A 12012-nucleotide genomic window follows, 5' to 3' on the forward strand; every position below is an offset into this window, starting at 1 on the left:
GATGAGTCCAGGACAGGTCCTGTGAGATGGTCACTCCCAGGTATTTGAAAGTGTCCACTCTTTCCACCTCAGCACCACTGATGACAAGTGGATGGTAGTCCCTCTGCTGCTTCCTGCTGAAGTCCACGATCAGTTCCTTTGTTTTGCTGACGTTGAGCAGGAGGTGGTTCTCCTGGCACCAGTTCTCCAGGCGGGAGACCTCTCTCCTGTAGGCTGTCTCCTCATTGTGAGAGATTAGTCCCACAACAGCAGTGTCGTCAGCAAACTTGATGATGACGTTGGACTCTGACGTGGCCTCGCAGTCATGGGTGTACAGTGAGTACAGCAGAGGGCTGAGCACACAGCCTTGGGGGGATCCAGTGTTGAGGGTGAGGGAGGATGAGGTGAGGTGACCCACTCGTACCACCTGTGGTCTGCTGGTCAGGAAGCTGTGAACCCACCTGCACAGGGATGGGCCCAGGCCCAGGTCCAGCAGCTTAGAGACCAGCCTGGAGGGAACTATGGTGTTGAATGCTGAGCTGTAATCTACAAACAGCACTCTCACATAGTTCCCCTTACCAGTGTCTATGTGTGAAAGGGTCTTGTGGAGGAGGAAGGATATGGCGTCATCTGTGGATCTGTCTGGCCGGTATGCAAACTGTAGTGGGTCGAGGGTGGTGGGCAGTGAGGAGGTGATGAATGTCTTGATGAGTCTCTCAAAACACTTCATCACCACAGAGGTGAGTGCTATGGGCCTGAAGTCATTGGGGCTGCTGGGGTGTGGTTTCTTTGGGACAGGGACTATGATGGACTTTTTAAAGCAGGTGGGAATCACACACAGTTTCAGTGAGAGGTTGAATATCAGTGTAAACACAGGTGCCAGCTGGTCAGCGCAGGTCTTAAGGACACGTCCACTAATACCGTCTGGTCCAGCCGCTTTCCTGGTGTTTACACGTCTAAACGCCCTCCTCACGTCGCGCTCCGTCACAGTGAGTGTCTCCGCCCCTCCGGCCGGGAGCGCAGCGGGCTGTCGGCTTCCCGACTCAAAGCGCGCAAAGAAGATGTTGAGTTCATCAGCCAGAGAAGCGTCGGCACTCACCGGGTGTGTGTGTGGTGCTTTGTAGTCCGTGATGGTGCGTAGTCCCTGCCACAGTCCCCTGGAGTCAGACTGTTGTAGTTGCTGTTCCAGTCTGCGGCCGTAGCGATGTTTAGCCTCTTTCACCGCTCTGCGGACGTTGTATGATGCAACCTTGTAGTCCTCCATGTTCCCAGAGGCGAGGCCGGAGTTGTAGGCAACGGTGCGGGACCTCAGGGCGTCGCGGACAGATTTATCCACCCACGGCTTCTGGTTGGGAAAAGTCCTGATGGTCCTCCTAAGTGAAGTGTCTTCAACAACTTTCCCAATAAATCCCACAACAGTTTCCGTAAACTCCTCGATGTCTCCGCCCGCGCTGCTGCGAAACATGTCCCAGTCGGTTGAATCCAACGCACCCTGCAGAGCGGCCTCTGTTTGATCAGACCACCGTGTCACTTCTCTCACAGCAGGGGGTTCCTGCCTGAGCCGTTGTTTGTATTTCGGCATGAGAAGTACAGCGGTGTGGTCAGACTTCCCAAAAGGCGGAAGAGGCTTTGCTTTGTAGCCATCTTTGAATGCAGAGTAGCAGTGGTCTAGGGTCCTCTCTCCTCTGGTGGGGCAGTCTATGTGTTGAGTAAACTCCGGTATCAGCTTTTTCAAGTTTGCACTGTTAAAGTCCCCGGCTACGATGAGAGCCGCATCACGCTGGTTAGCCTGATAGGTGGAAATAGCCTCATGTAGCTCGGATAGTGCAGTGTTTGTGTCCGCCTGAGGTGGAATATAGACGGCGCTGAAGATGACCAAAGTGAACTCGCGGGGCAGGTAGTGGGGACGGCATTTCAGGGTTAGGAGCTCCAGGTTAGGTGAACATGATTGTTTCAGAAGGACAACATTCCTACTGTCACACCAGTTGTTATTAATCATTAGGCACACACCTCCTCCTCTTGATTTTCCAGACTCACTCGTTCTGTCCGTGCGATGAACACTGAAGAACTCCGACGGCTGTACGGCGTGGTCCGGTATGTGGGGGGTCAGCCATGTCTCCGTGAGACAGATGATGTTGCAGTCCCTTATGTCCCTCTGAAACTGTATCCTGGCCCTGAGTTCGTCCAGCTTGTTATCCAGTGACTGGACATTAGCCAACAGGATGCTCGGCAGTGGCGTTTGGTGCGCTCTGCGCCTCAGCCTCTCTCTTACGCCGGCTCTTTTCCCTCGGGGCCTTGTCCGTGACCTGGGTCCTTTGTTTGAGCTGGCCCACTGGAAACGCAGTATTTCCTGAGGCCAAGTCGGGTCGGGAGAAAAAGGTGTCAGAATACAGCCAGAGTGCTGTATTCTGATATTAAAAAGAGTCTGTCTGTCATACGTGATATGACACAGAGCAGGCGGAATTATAAAGTCCAAAATTAGAGCTAAACCTAATATATACAAACAAAGCGTAGGAGCAGGTACGACGGCTGCTGACCTCACCGGCGCCTTATGATCTCTCCATAAGGAGAGATCATTAGAAAAAGTAGAAAAGGATTTATTGATATACAGATATCAATTAATCAATTTGTCAGTTAGACTCTGACGGCCCATCAAAGCAGAACAGAATCCCACTGATGATAGGAATTAGGGCAGGACCGACCCCCCCCAATAAATGGAGGCTTATTGGCTTGAAGAACACGGGCAGAAAGATGATTGGACTAGAGCAATGGTGTCAGCTTTGAGTCAGACAGCGTGGAAAAGTAGACGTGATGTGAAGAATAAAGTAGCAGCCAAATACCCAGGAAAGCAGACAGAGGAGTGAATACAGATCTTCCTCACTGAACTTACATCTAAGCTTCATTAAGATGATTTTATTACTTTTAAACTTCGCTCACAGCTGTTGTTTGAATTAGTAACTTTGCTGCCGGGCTTTTGACCAGCGTTAAGGTAAATTGTAAATATACTGACTCTTATATAGCGCTTTTCTACCCTACCTGAGCACTGAAAGCCCTTTTTACAGCACGTCTCATTGACTCATTTGCACACAAATATCAATACCAAGTAGTGTCTTTGTGTTTGTAGTAGATTTGTCTTCTTATCTTCGTTTTCACAGATACGCAGCCCAATTTCTTTTCTTGCAAGGAGAAGATATTTATTACTTGAATCTAATCTGTTTTAGCTACCAGCTCTCCAGACAAGGTAGGCTCTTCAAGTTGGGCATTTAAAATGGACTAATCTGCTGCCATCATTCATATCAGTGCCACAGACAGGAGGCTGTGACACTGATAGAGCCTGCCATTAAAACTGCACAGTAAAATGGGCAGTGTTAATGCAACACTAAAAGAGTCAATTTTAACACTGAGCCAGTGAACATATGGTCCCGCCCTGTACAGTGTTAAAATTACACTGAGCTCAGTGTTACATTTTCAGAGTTGATTTTACTCTGATTAGAGTTAAATTTAGCTATAGAGTAAAATTTAATCAGCACTCACATTGTTAATATACTTTTACTCTATGACATAAATAACACTCACAGTGTTATTTAAATATGACACTGCTACTTTAAGTGTTATTCTAAATCAACTCCTACAATTTTTTCTTAACAAGTGTAAGATCTATTTAACTGTTAATTAAATTTAACTCTAAACAGTGTTAATGTGTAACCAATTCAGTCAGTGTCAAAAAAATTTACACAATTATATACTGTTTTTATAAACCTATTGTTAATATTTCTTACGACATACAGCCAAAGATATTTGTAGCACAAAAAGAACCCATCTTCTTTGTCTTATTAATTTATTAAGTTCAGTACAAAAATAAAATGCACTTAAAGGCTTCTCTGCATTTTCAGTTTGATTAGAAAGAAAAAACTTTTCTAAGACAATGTGAATTTACTGGAACATCTTTATCCATTTATCTAAGAAATACATATTTTTTGAAGAACTTGACATTAGTGCCATTTTTAACAAACGACAAATATCAATTGGTCAGTGACAAAGTTAAAAGCACCCATTTTCTTAAGGTCACATAAAATTTTACACAAAAGCTTTTCAAATTAGATCTTTAGATTACCAGTGACCAATTAGGAATATGTTGTTGCCGATGAAATTCTGTAGCCCCAGTTGAAAGTAATTTTGTGTTTGACATGGAGAGAGAGAGTGTTCACTACAAAGTTCTGAAGCAATTTCAGCACCTTCCTTTAACTCTCCAAGTTCCAAGACGTACATGTTGTGGAGCATTTGATTATAAACAGTTCCAAATACGAAGTGAAAAATTTCATCAAAAGCTCCAAGTGAGCTGGCTGACTTGCATGGTACGACCTGCTTGTCCAGAACAATGAAGAACTCATGAATGGTGCTCCTCTTTGTCCCAACAGCAAGTGGGTAGGGCTGCGTAGTGGAGTTCATGGCATCAGCATGTTCCTGGACACTTGTTCCACTCTAAGTATGAAAAAAAGGAAAAATAAGTGGGATTTAAAATTTCTGTCAAAAACTGCCAGAAGCTTTCCCTGTCAAAGTTCAAATCAACACCTAACCAACACTCTCTGCCCCCAAATAGAAGAATACATAGCAATAAAAGGAATGAAATTGGTTCCATATAATTTTAAAACAGAATCCATTTCATATATGAAAAGAATCATAGCAAAAGAGGAGAAAGGGAACAGGTAATAGTTGTTGCAAAAATTAACATACATTACAAACCTTCTGGAAGACCACATGGTGCTCCTCATCCTGGGATGGAGAAACCTTCCCACGTCTTTTGTAACCCTGACAGGAAGGAGGAATCAGGTGGAACAGGAGAATGATGGAAGCAAGATCACTGTCCCAGCCTGTGAGAACAGAAATAACACAGAACATGAAAATAAAGAAAAAAAATTAGAAGGCTATTCCTTTAAAGCCGAAACATAAAGAAATCCAATAGAAAATTCAATTAAATAAAAAATTCTTTACAATTCCTCCAGCTACTATTAATACTTAGGTTTAAGTCCTACAGAATAAAACTACCAGAGGTAAGGGTCTCATCCAGTTCCTCCTCACTTGAAGCTCCTTCAGCACAGTAGATCACTTCTTCAAGGTCGGTTGAGGTAGGGAGAGTCTTGCTCTGCTGGATCACTTTATGCTTGAAAACAGTCGGCCACCTAAAGTAAAAGGCATTCTATTAATTGAGCACAGAAAATAAGACAAGAAGTACAACACTCATCAAAAATAATAAAAAACACATTGAAAATAATCACTGCAAACCATACACTACCATGTTGAAAAATTATGTAAAATAAAAACAAATGTATTCCAATATAAAACGAATGTTTGCAGTTTATGGGGAAAAAAAAAACGTTGGCACTAACCTCTCCAAAAACCTGGTAGCTACATCTTCTCCAAATTCCAGAATGAAGTCTTGATCAATCTAAACATATGGAAAAAGAGCTTATTGCAATATAACACAAAGCCAATTCATCTCCAGGCCTTTATTTCAGGGGCAGGTTTGTTTAAAGAGGTTATTAATTTAAAAAACAAAGATCTTACTGGATTGTGTGATCAACTCATGATCAGAAACTAACTTCTTTGATTTAATTTTTTTGACCAAACCTACTTAGGTAAAGCATCAAAAGTAAAGTGTGGAGTTTGCCCAAAATGAGATGTATAGCTATTTTAGAAGGTTTTCATTTTAGAGAACAAGTCAATTCACTTATGAACACACAATTGTACATCAACAGGCTATTTGTGTAAAATGCTGAATTACCAAGCCTCTGACATCTCTGAAGCGAGGAAATTCAGTCAAGACGCTGGATGATCTGTTTTCGTCCAGGACCATCTTGCAACGGTAATCAAACATCATCTTCATTTTGTTCCTGATGGCGGCCTCATCAGAAGAGTATTTCATGAAGGAATTAGCTTCCTTATATGGCTCTTCTCTTAGGGTCACCTCAGGGTTAAATGAAGCATCTCCTCTGGCTGTTGGTCCACACCCAGTCAGCTGACATGATGATCTTCTCCCCTCTGATAAGGTGCTCTTCCTCTGGATGGTTTTAAGCCTCCATGCTAAGTAGCCACTTTAACCATAATAGAAATCTTCCTTTAAAATAGGTTAACAGGCTATTTTATTAGAAAGGCAGCATTTGGGTCAAAAGATAAAGAATTTAAAACAACTTGGATATTGGATTTAATACTTACATATCCATTTTTGGAATAAGGATCACGCAGGTTTGGGAACTTTTCAATCATGCCTTGAGCATACATCTCTCTCACATGTTGTGGTGGTGCTGTCCTAAAGGAGCAAATTAAATTAGGGCTGCAACTTTAGTAATTAAGTATTCTATCGATAATTCCATTGATTACTGAAGTAATTGGATAAGAATTACAGTTCATCTGCATATTTTAACTTCCGTACAGCAGTTTTTCCCTGTGTGAAACAAACAGGGTGGATGAAGCAGCTACAAAGTTGTCTTTTCTTCACTTGCTGATCAGGTGGTTGATGGAGGACTTCCAGCTGCTTCCCAGTAAACGTTTAATAGTGGGTGGTTCGGGGGGGGGGGCTTCTTTTGGATGCTAGAAAAACGTCTCCTTTTGCTCCACCTGAGCTCACGTCTCAGTAAGGGCTCCGCCTCTTTAGGTGTGTATGAAGCAAGCAGCAATAATAGCAGCGATCTAGCCGGTGTGGAGTCCGCGGGGTGTGCTCCTGTCTGCTAAATGCTGTGACAGCAGAATTCTGAAAGTAAACCGATTTTCTCAGCCCAGTGCAAGGGCGTCTCAGCGCCTGGCGATCAACGACTAAAACACTGTTTTGACTCAAGAATTACTTTAAACAAACCACAAACGTAGTTGATCATTTGATATTCATCTGAGGACGATTTCATGTTCGTTGATAGTAACAAGCATAACTTTAATAGAATACCATTAAAAAGTAGAAATAGCTGAGATTTAATTAACACCGACGATACATTTCATGCTGTTTCAGAGGAACCGCAGCTCCCGCAGAAGGAGTTTCCCCCGAGGCAAATTGAAAACATAACCCGGGGGAGCTCGAGGCAGGTGTCTGAAGTCAATTGCCAAAATCAGCCCTGAAGTATATTTTATAGGTTCCTATCAACGTTTGGAAGCGTAGTGACCCGTTAATGCAATTTTATGTCTAAAATGCCATCTTTATTTAATGCTAAATATAGGATAACATTTTGAAGGTTTAAGCTAGCTAAACAACTCCTCAAACATCTGTCACGTGAAAAGCATATTTTTTTCTGTCTGAAGAACCATGTTATTTTAATATGCTGCTTTGAGTGTAACGACAGTGAAAATTCAGGAAAAAAATGAAAAATTGAGGAAACTTACCGAGACTTTTCCAGCAAGGCGGAGAAGTTGAAAATGGCGCCGATAAAATTCTCTTCGGTCTGGCACAAAGTGCAAGGGGGCGGAGCTTTTCAGAGTACTTTTTTACACTCAGTTTGGAGAATTTTCATTAACACTGCATTATAGTGTTTTAGTAACTCTAACCGAGTGCATTTCCTTTAACACTTGACAAGTTACACTGTAAAGAGTTATTTTTAAAAAACCTGTTTTAACTCTGAATATTTACACCAACACTGCAGAACATAAGGAGGCATTTTACACCCACTGGTGTTGAACTGACTCTTATAGAGTTTACATGTTCTGACACTGCTTATTTGACACTCAGGATTTTACTGTGTGCATGTTGCCAAAGAAGGTATTTTTAATAGTTGTATGTGCAAGCACTAGAGTTACTGTTCACTGAGTAGTATAATGAGTAGTATAGTGAGGTAGTATAGTGAGTAGTATAATGAGGATTCTAAGCCACAATTAAATAGTTTTGTTGGCGTCTAAGAACTACTCAATTTAGATGAGTAATTGATGAAGTCAAGAGACTTCTCTTGGCAGTTATGCCTGTTACAAATGTTCATGAAAGGCATAGCCTCAGATGAGCTTCCATGTGTTAAGTTTATTGGCAGATAACTAGGTGTTATCCAGCATCATGAGAGCAGTTGAGCAGGAAATTTCCAGCTGGACGAGGGACTGTAGTAAGCAAGGACTGGCCAGCAGCTAGTGTGGCAACTGAGTGTTAGCAATCAAGAAGTTCTATAGATTCCCTGACAGATGAGATTCGGCATCAGACAATGAGTATACCACAGTCGTGTTCCCCAGAGTGGAGGAGAAAGACTGAAGTTGGTGTGATTGCCAAAAGCCTACACAATCCAAGCCTACACAATCCAACACTGGATCCCCCCAAGGCTGTGTGCTCAGCCCTCTGCTGTACTCACTGTACACCCATGACTGCGAGGCCACGTCAGAGTCCAACGTCATCATCAAGTTTGCTGACGACACTGCTGTTGTGGGACTAATCTCTCACAATGAGGAGACAGCCTACAGGAGAGAGGTCTCCCGCCTGGAGAACTGGTGCCAGGAGAACCACCTCCTGCTCAACATCAGCAAAACGAAGGAACTGATCGTGGACTTCAGCAGGAAGCAGCAGAGGGACTACCATCCACTTGTCATCAGTGGTGCTGAGGTGGAAAGAGTGGACACCTTCAAATACCTGGGAGTGACCATCTCACAGGACCTGTCCTGGACTCATCACATAAACATCACTGTGAAGAAGGCCAGACAGCGTCTCTACCTCCTCAGGTGGCTGAGAGACTTCAAGCTCCCACTCAAGGTGCTCAGGAACTTTTACACCTGCACCATCGAGAGCATCATGCGTGGGAGCATCACCACCTGGATGGGAAACTGCACCAAGCAGGACTTCATGGCCCTAAAAAGGGTGGTTCGTTCAGCTGAACGAACCATCAGAACCACCCTCCCCAACCTGCAGGACATTTACACCAAGCAGTGCAGGCTGAGGGCCATGAAGATCCTAAAACAGCCCAGCCACCCCGGACACTCTCTCTTCTCCCTGCTCCCATCAGGCCGGCGTTACCGCTGCCTGAGGGCTAAGACTGAAAGGTTGAAGAAGAGTTTTTACCCACAAGCCATCCGTCTGCTCAACTCTGAGCCCTAACTGGACCATTATTGCACAATGTAAATATTATAATTTATAAAAGTGTGTATAGTGTATAGTATATAGAGTATAGTGTATAGTGTGAATTACTTTTTTTTTAAATTTTTATTCTTCTTATTTATATGTGTGTGTATATATGGTTGCAGGTACAAAATACATTTCACTGTGCATTGTACTGTGTATAACTGTGCATGTGACAAATAAACACTATCTTAATCTCTTAATCTTAATCATTTGAAAGCGAACAGAAGAAAATGGGGATAATTTGTTTTGGCATTGAGACTAACAGTAATGAAAACAAGCTAGTGGATGTTGGACCCTTGATTCTCTCCTAATATTGATGCAGACACTTATGTTATCATCTGCCTGAGAAACAGGGCAATAAATCAACTTGTGAATTACATTTCATCGAATAAGGAATATGGTTTGGTTAGCTTGGTTGAATTGTATTTTGATGTGAGAAAATCTGTTTGTTTTTTAACTACATGCAATAGTAGCTAAATCCCCAAATCACTTTCTGTCACCATTACTCTTTTGTTACTCCATGCTCTTCTCAGCATGTGCTGAAAATTTGCAGAAGCTGGAACTGAAACTGATTTTTTGAACTGGTAAATGCTACCCCAAACCAGTAATACCGCCATGTCTCTGGATTCAAAGCTTTCTCACTTAGTAAGGACTTGGTAAGGTTTCTCTCCCACCACTGCATCCATTGACAGTATGTCACTTCCAAAAATAGAATCATGTGCATGCAAAGACAGCAGCTTGACCACACTGATAGATCTATGCTCATTTTCACCCAACCAGGTGCTAATGTTATATTAGCCCTCTACAGCACAGTGTTGCCCTGGGACAACAGAAAGTTTTTCTAAGCCCCATGCCCAGTACATGTGAACTTAAATGATGCAAACCAATTAGTGTTAAAAAAGTTTGTAAAAAGTATTAAATTTCACTCCAGCAACATGTTGGAGTCACTATCAAGCATGATTTGAAAGCGGGCCATCCTTTTCTGACACATGGTCCAAGGAGCACATGGTGTGAGACAAAGGTAAGAATAACTGCCCTAGTAATTGTTTAAAATGACATAAATCCTAAAAAGTTTTTAAAAATATAGGAGTGTTTAAGTTGTAGAGAGGGATTTTGTCAGGGTTTATGATTTTTTTAAATTCTGCATTTTCAGAATCTTCTTTTCGTTGGCTCAGAGCAACATTGTGCAGTAAGGGGTACTTCTTGAGGGAGACTTAAAGGCTTAGGTTTAGGGTACCTTAGGTAAGGTAAGGTAACCCTAACACTCAAAAAAGTGGCACCACTGTCTCTCCTTTGATATAGAAGAAGAAGAAGAAGAAACAGCCTTTATTGTCCCACAGAGGGGAAATTTGGGTGTAACAGCAGCCGCAGTTATTATAAATATAAATAAAGATATAATAATTCACACTATTAAGAAAAGAATATATATAAAATCAACAAACAATATTAACCTTAATACTACTAATAATAACACTATATACAATGTACATGATGTGCCTGTGTGTTGAACCTTAACAGGCCGGACTATTTACAGTATATTATATATTATCCTACATTGTGTAGGTTATTGTGGTTTTTGTTGGGAGCAGTGATGGTTATAAAGTCTTACAGCTGCTGGGAGGAAGGATCTGCGGTAACGCTCCTTTGTGCATGGCATTTATACATGGCAGCGGTGACATACTGGCTGCTCTACAGACTGGACTGCACTGAAAATGGGATGACAAAAACTGACCACATGCATGTGTATGGATTCAAATCCAATTTGCACAAAGTCTGTGCAAATCCAAAAAAGAAAGCAAACGAGGCCAAACCAGAGGTGGGATATCTCAAAAGGATGAGGAGAAGAGAAAGTGTCAGGGACCCATGGGGTGGCTGTAGCTCAGGAGGTAGAGCAGGTCACCTACTGATCGGAAGGTCGGCGGTTCAATTCCTGGCTAATGTATCCTTGGGCAAGATACTTAACCCCAAGTTGCTCTCTGATGCAAGTGTTGGAGTGTGAATGTGTGTAATAATAAAAAAGCACTTAGCTTAGCATGGAAGTACTTGTATGAATGGGTGTGAGTGTAAACGTGTTGCTCAAACAGAGTAGAAAAGCGCTATATAAGGACCATTGGACTAGTATCCATATACGCTTGGACAGTTCACCACACTGGCTAACAATATGTGAGGAACACTGATAGGTTCAGATCATTTTAAAAACTCAGAGGACAAACACACAACTCTTTTGAACTTGCGCAAGGAGGAGAGATCCGTTCCTTGAACTCAGCTCTCAGCTGAGCGGAAGTTATCTGTCCTGGCGAACTGCTTCCTGCGCAGCGCTTTTATTCGGATTTTCACAATAAGATCACGTGGGTTACATCAAACACAGTTTACAGCATGTAATAAACAACATTCTTGGGTTTTTCCTTACCATATATGGTCGTAAGCATACTGTGACATGTGCGCATGTAACATGGCGTATACGAGACACGTATCCTATATGTGTTCTCTGCAGGCTGAGAGCAGCCTGCAGGTAACTACAACTTCCTTTGTAAGAAATACCACCACGTGTTCCCATTTCAAACATAAAAACAACAGTATCATATGCACATAAAACAACTTATAGAAAATATACAAACAGAAGATATGATAATTTATAATAAACAGAATGGAATTTATACCATAACTCCAACATTTCCCCCCTGTTTATCATAACTTCACTGGCATCTTTTTTTCCACGCCACACCACTTGCTTGCACATTTTCAGTGTGGGTTTCATTCATTGCCAAATATATACATATTTACAAAATATCCTGAGGCATTTCAGCGTCTTGGTCGACCATCTGAAGCTGCAAATATGACACAACATAACCAGTAAAAATCTTTGTTATCATGGATCTGATGCAGGGCAGAATACACATTGTAAACACACAAATCAACACTAACACACACAAAACAGGAGTCAGGCATTTCAACAATACCTG

At 42.2% G+C, this 12012-nt stretch overlaps 2 protein-coding genes across 5 annotated transcripts in view; one reads left to right on the forward strand and one right to left on the reverse strand.

Annotated features, from left to right (window-relative positions):
* aldh1a3 (aldehyde dehydrogenase 1 family, member A3) overlaps nt 1–12012 on the forward strand; it is a 56132-nt gene that overhangs the window by 33199 nt on the left and 10921 nt on the right. The gene's annotated exons all lie outside the window — the stretch shown is intronic.
* Nucleotides 3855–7652, reverse strand: LOC115776432 (uncharacterized). 4 transcript variants are annotated; one of them, XM_030724125.1, is made up of 7 exons: nt 7345–7652; nt 6193–6286; nt 5762–6071; nt 5367–5425; nt 5026–5159; nt 4714–4850; nt 3855–4461 (listed from the first exon to the last, which is right to left on the reverse strand). In XM_030724125.1, exons 2-7 carry the CDS (start codon nt 6198–6200, stop codon nt 4090–4092), a joined length of 1020 nt encoding a protein of 339 aa, XP_030579985.1. In that variant the 5' UTR covers nt 6201–6286; nt 7345–7652; the 3' UTR covers nt 3855–4089. The 4 variants fall into 4 exon arrangements, with proteins under 4 accessions (XP_030579985.1, XP_030579987.1, XP_030579986.1 ...); XM_030724127.1 differs by lacking the exon at nt 7345–7652 and adding an exon at nt 6410–6548 and having other exon boundaries at nt 5762–6094; XM_030724126.1 differs by lacking the exon at nt 7345–7652 and having other exon boundaries at nt 4723–4850; nt 6193–6548.

This window comes from Archocentrus centrarchus, unplaced genomic scaffold, assembly GCF_007364275.1.
Source record: "Archocentrus centrarchus isolate MPI-CPG fArcCen1 unplaced genomic scaffold, fArcCen1 scaffold_32_ctg1, whole genome shotgun sequence".
NCBI classification, from domain to species: Eukaryota; Metazoa; Chordata; class Actinopteri; order Cichliformes; family Cichlidae; genus Archocentrus; species Archocentrus centrarchus.